Here is a 20,359-nt window from a genome sequence, read left to right on the forward strand (position 1 = left end):
AACAAGTGACAAAGAAGCTACAAACACTTGTATGATGGCAATTGAAGAAAAAGGTGAAAGCTCACACATCGAAGATAGTGAAAATGAGGTAAATCTTGAACTTTCTAATGTTGATGAATTAGAACTTGCATTTGTGAAGACATATGATAAATATAGAACTTTTAGAAAGAAATGCAAAATTCTGGTTCATGAAAATTGTGCTTTAAGATCAGAAAATATTTCCTTGAGTATGGCTTCAAAGGAAAATGAATTTTACAAATCTCAAATGAAATTATTTAAGGAAGTTAATGATGAGCTTCAAAGATCAAAAGAAGTGTGTGAACAACTTCTTGAGAAAAACAGAATTCTTGAAGAAAAAGTTGAATCTTTGACAAGAGATTTATCTAAATTTACAAAAGGAAAAGAAACACTTGATATACTTCTTAGGAATCAAAGATCCACAAATGAAAAATCTGGAATTGGATATGATGGATTTATGAAGTATGAAAAATACAAACAGTTTTTTTGTTAAAGCTACATCCTTTTCTCAACCGAGTATTACATGCTTTTATTGTAATCATAAAGGTCATATGATTAATGCTTGTCCTATTAGGAAAGGAACCTTTAAGGCAAAGAAAGTATGGGTGCCTAAATCAACCCTACCTAATGTTACTAACATTCAAGGACCCAAAGTTGCTTGGGTACCTAAGAACAATTAACTGATTTCAGGTCTGCCTAAGGAGTATGCTGGAAACAGAACATTGGTACATTGATAGTGGCTGCTCTAGGCACATGACAGGAAATAAAGGAAAGTTTTCCTCTCTTACTTTGAAAGAAGAAGGTTATGTCAAATTTGGTGATAAAAGCAAAGCTAAAATTGTTGGATGTGGAACTATTGGTAAAAATCCTTGCATTGAGAATGTTGCATTAGTACAAGGATTAAAGTATAATCTCTTAAGTGTTAGTCAATTGTGTGATAATGGTTTTAAAGTGATTTTTACTTCTACACATTATGAAATTCATGGAAATAATGTTATGTTTGCTGGTGCTAGAATAGATAATATTTACTTACTTGATTTAACAAGTCTTGAAAAAAATTGTGAAACATGCTTTATGACTTCAGATGATAGTGCATGGTTATGGCATAGAAAATTAGGACATGCTAGCATGAGTACACTTGCTAAACTTTCTAGAAGGAATCTTGTTAGAGGACTTCCAAAGCTAAGATTTGAAAAAGAATTTCAATGCAAAGCTTGTGCACTTAGTAAGCATACAAAATCATTTTTTAAATCAAAAAATGTTGTAACTACGTCTAGACCATTGGAATTATTACATCTTGATCTTTTTGGTCCAATCACACCTAGAAGTCTAGGAGGCAAGGCATATGCATTTGTAATTGTTGATGATTTTTCAAGATTCACATGGACTTTCTTTCTTGCTCATAAAGATGAAACCTTTGATATATTTGAAGCTTTTTGCAAAAGAATTCAAAATGAAAAAGGATATTGCATTACATCTTTGAGGAGTGATAATGGAAAAGAATTTGAAAATAATTTGTTTGAAAATTTCTGCTCTCAAAATGGTATTTATCATACATTTTCAGCTCCTAGAACTCCACAACAAAATGGAGTTGTTGAAAGGAAAAATAGATCTTTGCAAGAAATGGCAAGAACAATGCTGAATGAAAACAGTTTACCAAAATATTTCTCAAGCGTGTCAGAATACAAAGATGCTACATTTTGAACAGAGTTTCCATTAGAGCCATTTTAAAGAAAACTCCTTATGAACTATGGAAAGAAAGAAAACCCAATATTGCATATTTTCATGTCTTTGGTTGAAAATGTTACATTTTGAATAACAAAGACAGCAATCTCAAGAAATTTGATGCTAAATCTTGTGAAGGAATATTTCTAGGCTATTCAACAAATAGCAAAGCATATAGGATTTTCAATAGAAAAACATTGACCATGGAAGAATCAATGCATATACTTTTTGATGATGCTAACACTTCCTTGCAAAGGAAAGATTCTTGTGATGATGAAATTGAGCAGATTCTAAACTCAAAGAGTTCGAATAATGATGAGCTTGAATCAAAAGAACCAGTGGAGCATGATCAAAACGACAAAGAAGAAGAACTCCCTTGCTCCACAAATGTTGAAATTCAAGAAGACTCCCAACCAAATGTGGAAGAACTACAAATTGAGGAACCTCAACATCAAGATATTCCACAAGAATGGAGGTACCATAGAAATCATTCCAAAGATGACATTCTTGATAGTCCATCATAAAGAATGATGACAAGAGCTCAACTTAGAAGATATTTTGGTAATGTTGCTTTTGTTTCTCAATTTGAACCCAAAACATATGATGATGCTCAAAATGATGAAAATTGGCTTTTTGCTATGCAAGAGGAATTAAATCAATTTGAAAGAAACAAAGTTTGGAAACTTGTTCCTAAACCTAAAAAGCACTCTGTTATTGGAACTAAATGGGTATTTAGAAATAAGATGGATGAAAAAGGACATGTAATTAGAAATAAAGCTAGACTAGTAGCTCAAGGATACAACCAAGAGGAAGGTATTGATTTTGATGAAACCTTTGCTTCGGTTGCTAGAATTGAAGCTATTAGAATGTTGTGTGCATTTGCATGTTTTAAGAATTTCATGCTTTATCAAATGGATGTTAAAAGTGCATTTTTAAATGGATATATTGATGAAGAAGTTTATGTAGCTCAACCTCCTGGTTTTGAAGACCCTCACTTTCCAAATCATGTTTACAAGCTTACTAAAGCTCTCTATGGTTTAAAGCAAGCTCCTAGAGCATGGTATGAGAGACTTAGTAAATTTTTGCTTCAAAATGATTTTAAAAGAGGAAAAGTGGATACTACTCTTTTCATTAAGAAAATAGGAAAAGACATGCTTATTGTGCAAATCTATGTTGATGATATTATTTTTGGTGCTACTAACCATTCACTTTGTAAGAAATTTTCCAACATGATGAAAAGTGAATTTGAAATGAGTATGATGGGTGAACTTACTTTCTTCCTTGGATTGCAAATTAAGCAAATGGAAGATGGAATTTTTATAAATCAGTCCAAGTACATAAAGAATATGCTAAAGAAATTCAAAATGGAGGATATGAAAAGTGTTGGAACTCCCATGAGCTCAACAATTAAATTGGAGAAAGATGAAAAAGGTAAAGAGGTAGATAACAAATTTTATAGAGGTATGATTGGTTCTTTACTCTACTTGACAGCATCTAGACCAGATATTCATTTCAGTGTATGTTTATGTGCAAGATTTCAATCATGTCCAAAAGAATCTCATCTTGTAGCAGTTAAGAGAATTTTTAAGTACCTCATTGGCACTCAAAACATTGGTTTATGGTATCCAAAATGTGAATCATTTGATCTTATTGGTTATAGTGATTCAGATTTTGCTGGTAGTAGATTAGACAGAAAAAGCACTTCTGGAACTTGTCAATTTCTAGGTCATGCATTAGTTTCATGGCACAGTAAAAAGCAAACTTCTGTTGCACTTTCTACTGCAGAAGCTGAATATATTGCAGCTGGAAGTTGTGTTGCACAGATTTTATGGATGAAACAACAGCTTGAAGACTTTGAAATTAAATTTGATCACATTCCCATAAGATGTGACAATACTAGTGCTATAAACCTATTAAAAAATCCTGTTCAACACTCTAGAAGCAAGCATATTGAAATTAGACATCATTTTATTAGGGATCATGTTCAAAATGGTGATATTCAAATCGAATTTGTCCCTTCTGAAAAACAGCTTGCTGACATTTTCACAAAGCCACTTAGTGAGGAAATTTTTTGCAAAATAAGAAGAGAACTTGGTATGATTGATGCTCTTGATTAAGTTTTGATGCATTCTCATGTTTCCATATGAAAATGAAGTGATATATATTGGTTTGTAGTGTTAAAAATGCATTCTGATATTTCTGGTGTAATTTGAAAAATTCTGGGTCTTATCAGATATGAACAGTAATCTACAGAATTTGATCACAGTGGCATACTAATCTGTTTGCTAATTTTCTTGTTTGCTAAATGCTTTACCATTGCTCCTACTTTTTCGTTGGCAAACTGGAAGTCAGGTCTGGTTGCACTAAATCTCTAAAATTTTTTTTCTTTCGAGCGCCTTTTCTGCATGTTTAAAGACCATATTACTTAAATACCCCTCTACTTAGAGTATTGTATCTTTATGTGATTTAAGGGCAAAATGGACTTTTAACACATTAATTAGCGCGGGACTCAAATTTTTTTCCTGAACCATCAATCTTCTCACTGTTCCTCCTCTGCTACACACTACCCATTCTCTGCAAATACCTACAGTTGTGTCTTTTCAGTTTTAAAATTCAAAACTCCTTCTTCTTCCGTCGCCTCGTCTCCCAAAACCCGAACGAACGCGTCTCCATCTGCAAACCCATTCCATTCGCAACCTTCCAAGCCATCGTCTCCCTTCATCACTCTTAAAATTTCTGAAACCCATTGGCAGTGAATCGATTAAATCGATTGTTTCAAGATAGAAAATCCCCAAGTTTTTTTATTTTTGTCATTTCTCTAAATCTGCCGAAAGAAATTATTTCCTGTTGGATATTTTTTGCTTGAATCGATTCGCACTCTCTGTCTCTGCATCTCTCAGGTATAAAATCTAAAACTTTAATGGAATCGCGTTTTACATTTTATTTGTGCTTGTTTTGTTTGTCTTCCTTTCGCAATATGCTGAGTGATTTTTTTTTTAATCTGTTTGATCTGCTTTCACTTGTTTGCTCTGTTTTCGCACTTAGTTGTTTATTTTTTTTTTGGGCATTAACATTTCGTAAAAATGTTGTATATAACAAAATCATGAATCGGTTGCCGTTGATTCTTAAGAACCCGAATATCTCTTGCTGTCTGTTCTATTTTTTTATGACATTGCGCTCAGTTGTGCTAAATGCATTTTGACATGCTTGGACTGATTATATATATGAATATATATTGGCTGCTCACATCGCTGAATTTATAATCTCAGTCCTCACTGTCCTTACGGCCTATCTTGCTTCTGAGATTGGTTATGGCGCGGGAAAAAGGAAAAGGGAAAGCTAAAATCCCCACATATTCATCATCGGACTCCACTGATGCAAGTGTTCCTGCGTCTCCCCCTACACAAAAAGATGCTCCTCTGGTAATTGGCAAATCAAAAGAAACACCCAAGAAAAGAACCAGTGAGCCTGTCCAAGAAAAGGGAACCAAAAAGAAAAAGACTTCAAAAGCTCCAGTTGTGCATATGGAGAGGGCCATTCATGAGCCAAGGTATATCCACTGGCCTGTTTTTATTGAAGTTTCTGTTCCTTTACAATCCTTGTTCGAATATCAGAAATGGGATAAATTGTGCTCTGACACTGAAGGAGTGTATGTGGATTTAGTTCAAGAATTCTATAAGAATTTGAGGGTTGATGATTCTGACAAAGATGAGTCTTTTAAGGTGAAAATGAAAGGGAAAATCTATGAAGTGACAGTTGCTAGATTAGCCAAAGCCCTAGGAATTCCAAACAGTGGGAATAAAATCTGTTCCCACAAAGATGTTTTTGCTGTTGGTGGATTTAACAAAAGAGATTTTGAGGGTGAAGTGTTTAAAGGGGAAGTGAAGGATAAAACTAGCATTACCCATGCTCATCAACACATCAAAATTCTTCATAGTTTTATCATTTATGTGTTGAATCCTAGAACTGGCAGTCCCAACTATTTGAGTACCCTTGATCTCTGCATAATTTGGCATATTGTGAACCAAATTGAATTTAATCTTGCCTATTTTATGCTGAAGCAAATCATGAAATGGAAACCACCTTACAAGCTACCCTATGCCCATCTTCTTAATGGTCTGTTTAGAGACTTTGGGATACCTTTGGAAATCGAGAAACTTAGGACCAATATGATCCCAATCACAAGTTTGCAAAAAGATGATGATGGTAGAAAGCTTAGATTTGAACAAGGTGCTAGTTCTAAGGATAGTGCAAGTGGCACTGTTAATGTTGAAGGAATTTTGGAGGAAGTAAACAACTTGAGAGGATTTGTTGAAATGGAACTTGGAGAGATACAAAAATTTAGAGGTTTTCAAACTGTTCTTATGAATGCTCTTGATTCTAAAGTTGATGGCACTTTGATGTTGATGTACAAAATTGTGGAAGAATTGTTTAAAATCAAAGTTCATTTGGGTATTTCAACCACTGAGGCTGGAGAAACCAGTAAAGCTGCTACTGGTTCTGCTCCTCAAACAGAGAAAGAAAAAGAGAAAGAAGAAGAGAAAGGAGAAGAGGAAGAACAGGAAACAGAAGAGGAAGAAGAAGAAGAAACAGAAGAGGAAGAAGAGAAAGAAACAGAAGAAGAGGAAGAGAAAGAAACAGAAGAAGAAGAAGAAGAGAAAGAGGAAGAAAAGGAAGAAGAGGAAGAAGATGAAGCTGAAAAAGATGAAGATGATTCTGATGATGGGAATGGTAATGGAGGCAGCAAAGAAGATAGTGGGAAGGATATGAGTGACTCAGAGTCTGAAGCAGAACCAGAGACCCCTGCTCCTGCTGCTCCTGCAAAAGGAAAGGGAAAAACAGCTCAAAAGGAACAAAGAAGCAAACAGAAAGAGGCAACTGGTAAACCATCTGGCAAAAAGACTAAAACTGGCAAAAAGTCTACAGTGAAGTGCAGTACTATCACAGAATCGACTTAGCAGCTGGGCCTATTATTCCCTTGACACCAGGAACTGAATTGGCTGCTGAAATTCTTCAAACTTTGGTGATAAACCTGTCAAGCCCAAAAAGCTGAAAATGGCTGCTCCAAAACCAATCAGAAGAAGCTCTAGGCTGAAAGGATAAACTGAATTCTGATTGAATTTTGTCTAACAGTCTGTCTGTTAGTTTGCTACTTAGTTTGCTACTTTTGGTTTTTCTGAATTTTAAATTAGTCTGCTATATCAATTTCTGTCTTGGCTGTTTTATTTACTGCACTTAGACTGAATTTTGACATGCTTTCTCCCATATTATTTTGATGCTGACAAAAAGGGGGAGAAAAGTAATGAATGGTAATCTTAATACTTGATATAGTTTGTGATTACTTGTGGATAATATAGTTTGTGATTATTGTTGATATACCTTGTGAATGATATACAATTTGTGATTAATGTGCATATTGTGTATACTTAGTTAGTATCTTTAGTCACACTTGACTCCTTAAGAAAATGCTTATGAATATTTCATTGAAATTATTAAGGGGGAGTTATTTGTGATTAATTGTTGATATAAGCACATACATAGGGGGAGTTATTCTCACATACACATTCATACACATACTCACACTTATTAACATTTACATGGTGATTCAATTGAGTTTTGTCATCATCAAAAAGGGGGAGATTGTTGACCCCACAAGCTCAAAGGAGCATAGATTTTGATGATACTAAAACTCAACTAGAATCAAACTAACATTGTTTTAAGTGTTGTGTTTCTCAAAAGAACAAAAAGGAAAAGTCACAAGGATTTTATGATGGATTCGTGCTTTTGAAGAAAGGATGACATTCTAAGGATAACACAGGACGAATCAAAGGAGATAAAAGAAGAAAATGTTACCTTCCAAGGCTGCATTGAAAATCAGAATTGAAGGTACACATAGTATAGAAGTTAATTTTATTTTTAGGATTACTTGTGAAAAGAATTGAGGAGTAAAAGTCAATGATGCTTATTTTCAATCCCTCAAAAGATTTTCTTTTAAATATCATTACTGGCCTAAAAGTATTTGAATATGATTTGGTGTAAAGTTTTATAGTTTTGAAAGTTATGCAGAAAAGTTTTCCTGGTATGCTAACTGGTTTGCTACTTATTTTAGTATGCTAACTGGTTTGCTATTTTCTCAAGTATGCTAACTGTCTCAACTCTGCACAACATCGCAGAAAACGACAAAATAACGGCTATTTTCTTGAAATTCGTATCTGTAACGTTCAAATGAGTTCTGCAACGGTAAAAAACGTTCCAAAGCTATAAATACACCTTCCTTTGGCCATTTTGCACTTAATGAAAGTCCCTCTACTGTTCAAAATCATTAAAGCTTTCATTCAAAGTGCTCAAAGTGTTTTATTGCTCATCATTGGCTTATTTACTCAACTCTTCTTTATAGTTTCTGTTGTATTAAGTGAGAGTGAGTTTTAAACACATTATTATCATTTATGAGAGGTCATTCAAGCACCTATTGAAGCTTGGTTGTGAAAAGTGTTTGGGATAACACTTGGTAGAAGTGTGAAGCTACTTGTAAAAGCTTTGGTGAGAAGATTTGTAAAGGGCTTTTGTCTCTTGCCTTTAAAAGAGAAGAATAGTGAAGTGAAGACTCAAAGTGGGATCTTTGAGAGAGTGGATGTAGGCTAGTTAAAGCCGAACCACTATAAAAATTTCAGTGTTCATTTTCTCAACCCTTGCTCTTTACATTTATGCATTTTAACTTTATGATTGATATGCTTTTGCTGATATGAAAGTTGATATCATATGTTCTTGATCTTGCTGCTATCTGAGAAAAACAGTTTACTGGTAAATCTGCTGATATCTGATATAATCTGCTTGTTGTTTAATCTGCTGTCAGTTAGTATATCTGGTATTCTGCTCTGGTTGCTGTGTTAAAAATCTATCCAGATTACTGATATATTTACTGAATGCTAATATAGTCTGCTATATCAGTATACTGATTGCATATAGCTTAACTTTGAATCAACTTGTCAATAGAGCTATATTGTTCATATTTCACATTAGTCAATTAAGTTGAACCTAGCTGCAATTTTCAAAGGTTTTGAGCAAGAACCGAAAATTGTTTTTAAAGTCCAATTCACCCCCCTCTTGGACATATTTTGGGACATCAATTGAAATAAAACAGTGGCAAACAGAATGGGCTCAGCTTCCCTTATACAAAAGGCATCCTCCTGAAAATAGTTCCAAGCAACAAGCAGCAAATACTGGAAACTCTTTATATTAGGGACTAGCTAGCTGGTGTCTCAAAACACTTGCAAGTCTAAGTTTAGTTTGGAATGGCATCAAGTTCAGGAATCTCACTAGCATTCATCTTATCAGTGATTCTATCACTGCTTGTGGGTTCTGAAGCTGGCGGAATAGCAATCTATTGGGGTCAGAATGGAAATGAAGGGACCTTGGCAGAGACTTGTGCCACAGGAAACTATAACTTTGTAAACATAGCTTTCCTGCCCACTTTTGGCAATGGTCAGACTCCGATGATCAACCTCGCTGGACATTGCGATCCCTACAGCAATGGTTGCACAGGATTGAGTTCTGATATTAAATCCTGTTAAGCCAAAGGCATTAAGGTGATGCTTTCTATTGGTGAAGGAGCTGGGAGTTACTATCTTGCATCTACTGAGGATGCCAAGCAGGTTGCAACTTACCTTTGGAATAACTTCTTGGGTGGTCATTCATCGTCCCGCCCACTTGGACCAGCTGTTCTAGATGGAATTGATTTTGACATTGAAGGAGGAACAAACCAACATTGGGATGATCTTGCAAGGTTCCTTTCAGCATATAGCAAGAAAGGTAAAAAAAGTATACTTAACTGCAGCTCCCCAGTGCCCATTCCCTGATTCTTGGGTAGGAAATGCCCTTAAGACAGGACTTTTTGACAATGTTTGGGTTCAATTCTACAACAATCCTCCTTGCCAATACTCTGGAAGTATTACAAATCTTGAAAATGCATGGAAACAATGGACTTCGGATATCCCTGCTAGCAAGATTTTCCTAGGATTGCCTACTGCTCCTGATGCAGCTGGCAGTGGTTTCATCCCAGTAGCCGATCTCACTTCGAAAGTCCTTCCTGCAATCAAGGGCTCTGCTAAGTATGGAGGGGTTATGCTGTGGTCCAAGTATTATGATGATCAAACTGGTTACAGCAAGGCCATCAAGAGCTCTGTTTAACTTCTTTAAGGCTTCATGTGAATGGATTTCCCCTTGTGGGAGTTTATATGTAAGCAGATGTATCTCTACATTTAGTAATGTTCTATGTAAATAAATGCAGCATTGTTTGCTTTTGATTTCTGATCCCTACTTGCTTCTCTCGCTTCCCTTCATTAAAATGATACTATGTCCAATTCTATGTTTAATTCTTCTTCATCTTATATTGTTTTTCTTTATCACAATTCAAATTCATGGTAAATTCAGCCTTATAAACCATCTTACATCTAACAGTCGAGGAAGAAAAAAAGAAGGACAAAAAAAAGGCCAGGAAAATTTAAGATGGGCTTAGTCTTACTTCCATAGGGAGGTTAATCAAATTCCTAATTAAAGCATGTGCCTTTGCCCGTTGTTGTTGACTGACAATCATTTTTGGAGTGCACATTATACGAGCCATATGTTTTATCTAACACATAAACAAAAATAAACGGGCACATAAATAAATTTCAAATAATGCAATACAAATATATCAAAATCAGTAAAATGAAAGTATTAATCCCTGCTATTACTATTTGAAAAGAGTAACATTACTATTACATTCAAATAAAATTACTTTCCTACACCCTCTGAGAATAAGAAAAATACAATTGGATGATTTGTTTAATACATTACTGCAAGTGAAAAGAGTAACATAATTAAATAATGGTGTTTTTTCGCACCGAACAATTATTTTTTTTGTGTCCTTGTTCACGACAGAGCGAACAATGTATATTAGACGCAGAAGAAACTTTTTTATTCACATTCCAATTCATTTCATTCTTCATTCTTGACGATTTTGGTCTTCCTTTAAACCTTTTCCATGTCGGGTTAGGCACAAGACTTGGATCATTGTCTATTAGTCAATCATAATGATGTTCAAGTGCATGAAACTGCCACTCATAGCGCTTAAGTATTTGCTCTAATGTATAATAATTTGAAACATATTGCTCATAATTCATTGACATTGATTGGCATGCTGCTATAACATGGGAACATGGAATGCGTATCTCTTGAAACTTGCCACACATGCATGTCCTTTCATGAAGTCTGACAATGTGCTTCTTCCCAGATGTACCTTTCCAAACTTCAAATTCACCACAATCACGGTTAAACAACCTAACATTAAGTGAGTTTGCTTCATTTAAATTTTCACCTAAAATTTGACGACATGCTGGGGTAAAGTTGAAGCCCTGTAGCAATTGTTCACAAAATGTCGTGCGACGCGTATCAAAATATTCGACACACTGGAAAAATATTTTCTCTACTATTGCAGTTATTGGTAATGGATGGATCTCCTTCAGCATTCCATTAACTTACTCAATTGTATTGGTTATCATGCTACCATACCTCTTCCCTCCACCATGAGAACGTGTCCATTTTTCCAAAGGTATCTTATTGGCCCATTCAAACGTGTCTAGATGCTCAATCTTGATTGTGTTCATGGCCTCATAAAAATTTTTTTTCTGAATTTGGTGAGCTGTTACAAAATAAATGTAAAATATTTTTATTATGTGACATTGAAACTTCAATTAACATTACCATATAAATACCAATCTTCTAAAAACTAACCTGCCTTTAGAAGAGCTTCTTTCATGTTAGTATTTTTGAACTTCGTGTTATAATTGCTCAATATGTGTCTTAAACAATATCAATGATGTCCATCAGGAGGCCGCCACCAATCTTGATGCATTGCCGTTTTTATGCCAATATGCCTATCTGATATAACACAAATATCATAACAATCAGTCACAAACACCCGTAGACAAGACATGAACCAATCCCAATTTCGTGTATTTTCACAATCAACTGTTGCCCAAGCAATGGGAAAAATATGGTTATTACCGTCCAATGCAGTAGTATAAAATAAATGCCCTTTGTACTTTTCATATAAAAACATTGAGTCTATATAAATAACAGGGCGACAGTGCTTGAAACCTTCAATTGTTTGTTTGAACATCCAAAGCATTCTGTCGAAAACCGGATAATTGGGTTTTAATTTATTATTAACAAATAAAGGGTCATCTTCAATTAAAAACGCAGAATCAGGGTTGTGTTTGCACAAAGCAAGCATGAATTGCTGCAATGTTGTAAAAGATTCCTCCCAACCACCAAAGATCTTCACAATTGCATCGTGTCTAGCCTTCCATGTCTTCCGATAACTTGGCATATATCCGACCTTATCTTTGATTTCTACATGCAACGCAGATATCTTCACATTTGGTTATTCTCATACAATTGCAAGGATGAAATCAGATATAAATTTGCTATCCAATTGCTTATGGTCTTGTGAGATTGATGGATTAACACATGTATGGGGTCCGTTATATAGAGTAATTTTCCATATATCAGATCCTTCCCAATGAAACGCACGCATTCTCCACTTACAATTGCTCTTTCTATCTTTACACCTGATAGCATATGTTATGTTGTTTGTCTCTTCATAAGAAAACTCATGGTCCCTAAGTAAATGATATTCTTTGGCAGCTTTTTGGATAGCGTCTCTAGAAGGGAATATCATTCCAACTTCAAACTCATTTGATGGATCCCACATTGAACAACATTGTGGTTTTGACTATGAATCAACTGTTAGCAATGAAAATCTATTTCAGAGTAAGGTGGAGGATGGACAACAGGCGTTTTTGGGTTTGCAATATGAGTGTTATAGTACAAAGGCAAATCTACTACCAGCTCATTATCATGCTGAACATCCTCATTTATGTTTGTGTCATCACTATAAATCCATTTTTCATCAAAATCCTCTTTGTTCCCATCATCATTGGGGCAATAATCACTGGAAGAAGATTTTGAATCATATACTCATTCACGCGGACAAATATCTTCAAATTCATTGATAACCCTTAAAACCTTATCCTCAACCGTACTGCCATGAATTTGAGATGATTGATAGCATAAAACCGTGTCATCACTTGCATGTGCAGAAGCACCTACATCAGTACTAGCAGCATTTGAGGGTCCCGCTTCATCAACAACATTTGCGGTTACATCTAGTAAAAAAATGTCAATATATAATTCAATCGATGACATACCTCCTATTTCATCAATGAAATTAAACATAATATTTATATCATCATTGTTAGACAAACTCATGCAGTCCCATTTGTAACGCCCTCATATTGGACACTCTTGTACAGTCTACTGTTTCGGCGCCTGATGTCTGCTCGGACAGTCAAGATATCTGGAGCTATACCTGTGACATCCAGAAAAGTCATAGATAAAAATAAATAACAATTATAAGAAGGAAAAATATAAATAAAGAAAACAAGCATAAAAAGTTAAATGAGTTGAGGGTCACAGCGATGGGTGACCTTCCCGGGAAGTGATTGCGAGGTCAGTCCTAACCCTAATTTTAAACGGGAAATTGTGACGCTGCAATCCTAAGGACTATCGCGAACCTAGTGGAAAAGAGAAAATCACGAAAAAGAGCTACTAAGTAGGTCAAATAATTAAGTCAGGGCTCCGAAAGAAATATCGAATTACTTGCAAACCGGATCAAACCGACGACGGGCAAATTGGTTAATTCACCCCTGGAGGTGACTCACGACCTAATTGTCCAATAAAATCGAAGAAATGAAAATTTCAAAATATAGAATTAAATTAAAGAATTATGGAAAAATAAAGGAAAAAGAAAAGAAAATGAATTATGACCTCATCTTAGTGACCTCATCCATGATGTTAAAAATAAAATTTAATTATTCTAATTTTTGACTAAGTCACAAAGCAAGATAAATACATAAAATTAAAAAAAAAAATGGTCATCTTCATTTTCTAGTTGCCGTCCCTCTCCTCATCCTCTCTTCTCTCTTTAGTTTTCCTCCATAGCCATATTTTTCAAGCTTTTAAAGCTTGAATTTAACCCATAAATCTCCTAAATTTCATAGTTAAAAACCTAAAATCAAGCTTTGGCAAGAGGAGTAGAAGAGAAAAATTCAAAAAGGAAGTGGGAATTGGAAGAGTGAAAGAGCTACCAAGAGGTTAGTGGTTAGTTTTCAAATTTATGCTGTAATTCATGATTAAGTAGTTAAGTTACACTAGAAATTGATAAACAAATGAAACAAATCATGCTCATCCCCATCCACATGAGTTTTGGCCAATGTAAGGAAGTTAGGGTTTCATTGATTTTGATGCAATTAAAGGTCTAATTAAACTTGATTTAGGGTGTAGATGATGCTCATACACTTTAATTGCATCAATTGAATTAAGTAGAAAAATTAGGATTCTTGATCCTTAGGGTTTGAGAAGAAAAATTGAGAAATTGGTAAATTGATGTACTTTGACCTAAATGAGACTCAAAATGGTCAATTGAGAGAAATTAGAATGTGTTTGAATAGTTAGAAGTAAAACCAAATTCGGATAGGTAGGGGTCTAATCCTGGAAAGCTTGACCTAGGTCCTTTTCAGGGACCAAAATTATAATTCTACCACTCCAATTGGTGTGAGACCAATTGGAAATGAGAATAGACATATAGTGACACATTTTTCATGTAGAAATCATGCCTAGAAAGTGACTCTAAGTTAATGAACAATTAGGTCAAATCCGGGTAATGTGCACTGCCACTATACAAAAATGATCAAATGAATAATATTTGCTTATTTAGCCATAACTTGGTCTAGGTAGGTTCAAATAATCTGATTTTTGTAGCATTGGAAAGATATGAAATAGTACTACAACTTTTATGAAGAACACCAATCCAAATTCTACCCATAACCAAGTCATTTTGCCACCCAAATTTGGTTGCCCAAAATTGCCAAAATCGAAAACTTGCCCAGAATTTTGGGTAGATACAAATCCGGCTAGCCTTAAGAAAATAGCTATAACTTGAGCTACAAAACTCCAAATGGAGTGATTCAAAAAGGAAATTAAAGATAAGACATTAAGGAACAACTTTGATGAAGGAAAGTTGGTCAAATTTCCATTGTAGGCAGACCAATAAAATATTACAAACAAGTAACCCAAAACTGAAATTTTGAGATTTAACCCTAATATAGACTTTGAATTGAATTTGACAATCAATGCCAATAAAAACATGACTCAAAATGTGGTATATGAGTGCAATTAGAATTAATAAACCTATTTAGTAGGAAAAAGTAAACATTTTAACTTGAATAGTACAATGAATAGTAACCCCAAAATACAAAATTAAAAGGATACCAATTTAAGCAAAATTAAGGCTACAACTGGTAGGCATGAAATAAATTAATGGATTTACTATGAGATATGATACTGAAACACTGTAAACTGTGTGTTTCAGTTGAAAAAGAGACTGAAAAGAAATCTTCAAGGAAAAACTAAGAGGTGGAGTAAATTAGTCAACAAAGAGGTTTGTGCACAACTAGTGTTTTTATTGATTATATTTCTTCATATGTCTTTTGACTAAATGATTTTATTTCTTATTGTGTTATGTTTATCAAATATTAAATTGATCTCAACAATTATTGAAATGTGTTATGGTATGAATGAGTTTAATTTTGAAAAATTCATTTTGTCATGAATTGAATAAAGTTAGCTTTAGAAAAATTTTGATTGAAATATACTTGACATGGGAAATAGATAAAATTTATTATTTGTAATATTAATTTTAGTATTTTAATGAATGTACTATTTAATTTCTTTTTGAGTTTGAATTTATGTATAGTTTCATTTATGATAAGTTTGGGTTGAAAATGAATTGAGATAGTTGATGCATATGATTTATACATTTTTTAGATTGAATTGTATTGAGAAATGATTTGAAATGGAGTTATGGTTGAGTAAAAATATTGAAAGTGTGTTTCTTTGTAGGTTTTGAAGAACTATTTTCTCAAAATACAGCCGGCAGTCTGCTGAAATTTTTGTAAAAATTACGGAAATTTTAATTACAGAAAAATTTGATTTGTGATTTAGTGTCAATTAAGGGTTTTTAAAATTTGTAAAAAATTTACTATCAGAAAAAAAATGAATGAACAAAAATTGTTTCAAAATCTCTTGTAATATATTTAATGAGTTACCAGTAGGCGAATTACGGTAATTCATTAGGTGTACTATGGGATCATGTTATGCTTTATGTAATAGTAGGGTGTGACACAATTTCACTGAACCTTCTTCCACAATGGGTTGTCTAAATAAGATATCCGATATAAAATCACACCCAACTTTAAAACCAATTCCACGTACCATTTTCATACCTAAAGTACCAAGATCAATACGTTTACCAATACTAATGACAGTTCATGAAACCCCACAATAGTCATAGCCTTCATTATCCTTAATAATTTCTTCATCCCAATATAAAGTAGCAAAGGATGGAATTGACATTTTCTGATGAAAAAAAAAAAGTATTATTTTAATAAAGCATGACAGAAGCTATAAATTAAAATTTATATATGTTATTATAAAAAACATTTATTTTATATTATATTATATTAAATTAAATTAAATATTTATGTTAATGGGTTCAGGTGTCATATACCAACCCGGTATAATTCGAACATTACTGCAACCCATCAATAATATTAATTTAACTAAGTCAAACTCGTCCCAAATCCCATTCTATTACGATTTGGTCTTATACACAATCCGCAAAAGCCTAGCCCGTTGCCATCTGTAAGGATGACCAAGGATTTTCATTAGAATTTTTACAACCAGTAAGAATTGCTATAACTGCTTCCATAGGGATGGTTGGGTTGAGCAATTCTAATTAAATATTCAAAAAAATAAGCATTGTATTTTTTTAATCATTATATTAAACTATTGTATTTTTTTAAAATTAAAAATTACTGGACATATAATTACTATATTTTTAATTTTTAGGCATTACTTATATTTTGAATTTTCTATGAATTTTTTGAGAAAGTTAAACTATTATTTTTAGTTTATGTAAATTTTTTTAATCATGAAATGTAACTATTTTATTTTTAAAAATTAAAATTATGTATAATTACTATATATTTTGTATATTTCATTTTTTTTATTGTCTATTGAATATTTTCCTACTTGTATAATTTATATTATATTTTCCTATAATTTATGTTAATTTTTTTAATCACGATATTCAATTAATTTATTTAAAAATAAAAATTACCTATAATTACTATACTTTTATTTTCAGCCATTATTTATATTTCAAATTTTTTATGTTATTCTTATATATTTTCTTAATTGTATAATTTATATTATATTTTCCTACATATCCTTAATCGAATATATTATTAACTCATTTTTCTATGAAATTTTTTATGATCTTAAAATAATAATTTAGGTTTTTGTAAATTTTAGCTTTATGCAAACTTTTTATTCAACATATCAAAATATTATATTTTAATATGAAAAATTAAAATTTAATAAACTATGCACTTTATTTTCAGCCAAAATCTTTGATTTTTCTAATTTTTTTATTGTTTAAATATTTGATGTTAATAATACACATTTTAAAATTATTTTTTATAATATTTTGTTAATAATACACATTGTGTTAATAATATTATTTTCTAATTTTGTTATGTCCCTATTAACTTTATTTCTCTGTTACACACTTTACAATTATAGTGTCAATAATCTATATATTATTTTCAGGTTAGCTATAATCTACTCAAGTATTCAAATAATTAAATTACATATAATACTAAAAATTCATATAAAACTATATCTCTAAACACTAATAATATTATAAAAACCTACTTCATATCATAACACATGCATGCATGCATACTTACAAAAATTATTTTAATAACTTTCTCTAATAATAAAAACATTTAACACTCAAATATTTCAATATATTACAAGTAAATAGGTTATCCAACTAATAAAATACATACCTTAAATTTTGAAGGACAAAATTTGGCACAAAATTTTTTTTTCAAGCTTCACTTATCTTGTTCCAATTAACAATCGAACTAAACCTTTTTCCTTCCACAGGTGCAGCTCCTCTCATTGTTGCTGGTCTACCAAGCAGGAAGAGCGACAACAGCTCCACTAATTTTTCACCAACAATAGAGAAAATGAGAAGAACAGAGTGATGATCAACACTGAAGGAGAGTTAGTGTAACACCCCTGATTTTTTATATATTATTATTGGGCTTCGTGTAGGTATCTTCAATTCGCGGAAATTCGACAGTTGTCCGGATTTGTGAATTTCCGTCCAGACAGACCAGCTACCGGAAAAGTCTCCGAATTGGATCGAGGTTTTGGCTACCCCACCATTGTCAGGCATCCCGAGCGCGTTCCCGAAGTCGGAATCGACAAAGGTAAACCCGAACCTTGCTTTTTCGTAATTTTCTAGTGCTTAAATAGGATTAAAAATCCATAAAATATTCGTGGTAGCTTAGAAAATTATGATTCTTTTTGCAATAGCTTAGTAATATTGCTAAGGACATGAGGCAAAATTTTAGAATTTTTAGAGCTGATTTGGGCAATTTTTGCAAATATGGTCAATTATAAGGACTAAATTGAAATTTTACATATTGTGATGGATGATTGATTTGATGGGCCCAGGAGGGGCTGTGTGATGGGATTGAGTTGTGGACATATGAATTGTGAATATAGAAGTGTGTTTTGAGCCCTTTTGCAGGTTGGGTAGGTCCTAGGTATAGGGGAGACTCTGCCGGATTTTCGGCACGACTTAGGTTGTATTTGGTCTTTTCTTTGTTTGTATTGAGTCAAATTTATTAAATGATTGTAATAAAAATTGTCAGGTGAGCCGGGACAGCCTTCTTCCTCCGCCCAGCCGCCTCAGAGATCACCGTCAAGTCTGTGAGTAAAATATTAATTTTAATTGTAATTTCGATATTATTATATGTTCAGCCTGCCCATGCATCACTTATATGCATATATTTATGTAGTTAAACTCTAGGCAAGATTTATGATGCATTGATAACTGTTAAAGTGCCATGATGTTGTTGTGGTAATTTGGAGCAGTGTGCGTGCGTTGGCATGCGTGTGATGTGGTGTGGACTATGGATAGGACGGGTAGTCACGGCTTGAGTTCTTCGCTGAGACCCGATCCTTCGAGGGGTAGTCACGGCTTGAGTTCTTCGCTGGGACCCTCGATTTGGTTTATTAAGCGAAAGTCCTGCTTGAGTTCTTCGCTGGCACCAGGTTGGATTTAAGAGAGCTGTATAGGGGATCAACTCCCATATGTTATGATTGATGCTACAGGGTGCGTGAGTGCTCCAAATTACCTTTTTGATGTTATGATGTGAAAATGTTGTTGATGTTGCATTTCACTCTACAGGGTGCATTAGTTTTAGATAGTTATAGTGATTATGGTTAAAATTGATATTTTACTCTCTGAGTCGAACGCTCACTCCTGTTCAATATTTTTTTAGGCCACAGGAGGATATTTTTAAGGTTAACCTGCTTTCTCCCTCGCAGGTCGATTATTAATGTTTGTATAAACTTGTTAAATCTTAGAATTTCCGCATGTGTTAGAAATGTTTATTTGATTTGGGTCTGTAAACTAAATTATTATTTTGGACCTGTAAACTTAATATGCTATGCATGTTTGATGGATTGGATGAGGGAGCTGAGCTCCCCAATTGATGATATAACGTGTTTACAGGTCGGGTGAGTAAAAAAAAAAAACTCCCCGTTGAAAGGTCCATTTTATGGCCGGACTCTGTCCGGTTGATTTCTTGATATTGGGCCCAAATGGGCCTTTGAGTTGGGTTAATGAACAGTTAGGCTTACTACGGGCCTCGGGGGCTTTAGGCTGGCCCAGGTCCTAGTGCCGGTCCGGCCCATAGGTTGGGTCGTGACAAATGTGGTATCAGAGCTTAGGCTCCAGATTCATAGGGAAAAATTATCTAAGTGTTGGAAAGAGTCTACTAGGAGTCACATGCGGAGTATAGGATTCTGTTTCGTCTTTTCCTGTAATTCTTTGTTTCTAGATTCTACGTTATACCTCAGGAAATATAAGATTACCTCAGTTAGTGTCTTGATTTTCGTGGAGTACACAGAAATGTGAAATAGAGTTAGTAGACATGTGAGGTCTATCATGAGGATACGTACTCCAAGAAATGTTATATTTTTGTCAGTATGGGTTTAAATGGTGTGCCCATTTCGTGTAAGGCACGAGTACATAAAAGTGAGTCTTAAAAGTACATGCAGTTGCCTAGATAAGGATGAGGATACCCACTGGCGGTCATCGGTAGATGACCCAATCGAGAATAAGTTTGTGATAATATAACATTCAGGATATATAAGAAATTAGGAGACATAGTCTGTCATGACGTATCTTAGTAACTGTACAATGTTCTCGATGTCCGCTCCTGTAAGTCGCATTACACAAGATCGACATGAGATTATTGTATAGAGCTGCGTGCATCCGTGGTGCTCCATAATGAGGGTGTTTGAGATGGCTTCTGTTTTGGTACAGCTTATGCGAGCGAGTTCTATATTTGCAGAGGAGTTGGGAACTCTG

General features: G+C 33.8%; 1 protein-coding gene and 1 pseudogene across 1 annotated transcript; both read left to right on the plus strand.

Moving 5' to 3' along the window:
• The first annotated feature begins 5,054 nt into the window (after positions 1-5,054).
• On the plus strand, positions 5,055-6,701 carry LOC131182147 (uncharacterized). Its single transcript, XM_058150797.1, has 2 exons — positions 5,055-5,293; positions 6,488-6,701. The coding sequence occupies exons 1-2, from the start codon at positions 5,055-5,057 to the stop codon at positions 6,699-6,701; spliced, it is 453 nt and encodes a 150-aa protein (XP_058006780.1).
• A 2,334-nt stretch (positions 6,702-9,035) lies between these two features.
• Positions 9,036-9,930, plus strand: LOC110648909 (hevamine-A-like; annotated as a pseudogene).
• The last annotated feature ends 10,429 nt before the right edge of the window (positions 9,931-20,359 follow it).

This window comes from Hevea brasiliensis, chromosome 8 (genome assembly GCF_030052815.1).
Source record: "Hevea brasiliensis isolate MT/VB/25A 57/8 chromosome 8, ASM3005281v1, whole genome shotgun sequence".
In the NCBI taxonomy this organism is placed as follows: domain Eukaryota; kingdom Viridiplantae; phylum Streptophyta; class Magnoliopsida; order Malpighiales; family Euphorbiaceae; genus Hevea; species Hevea brasiliensis.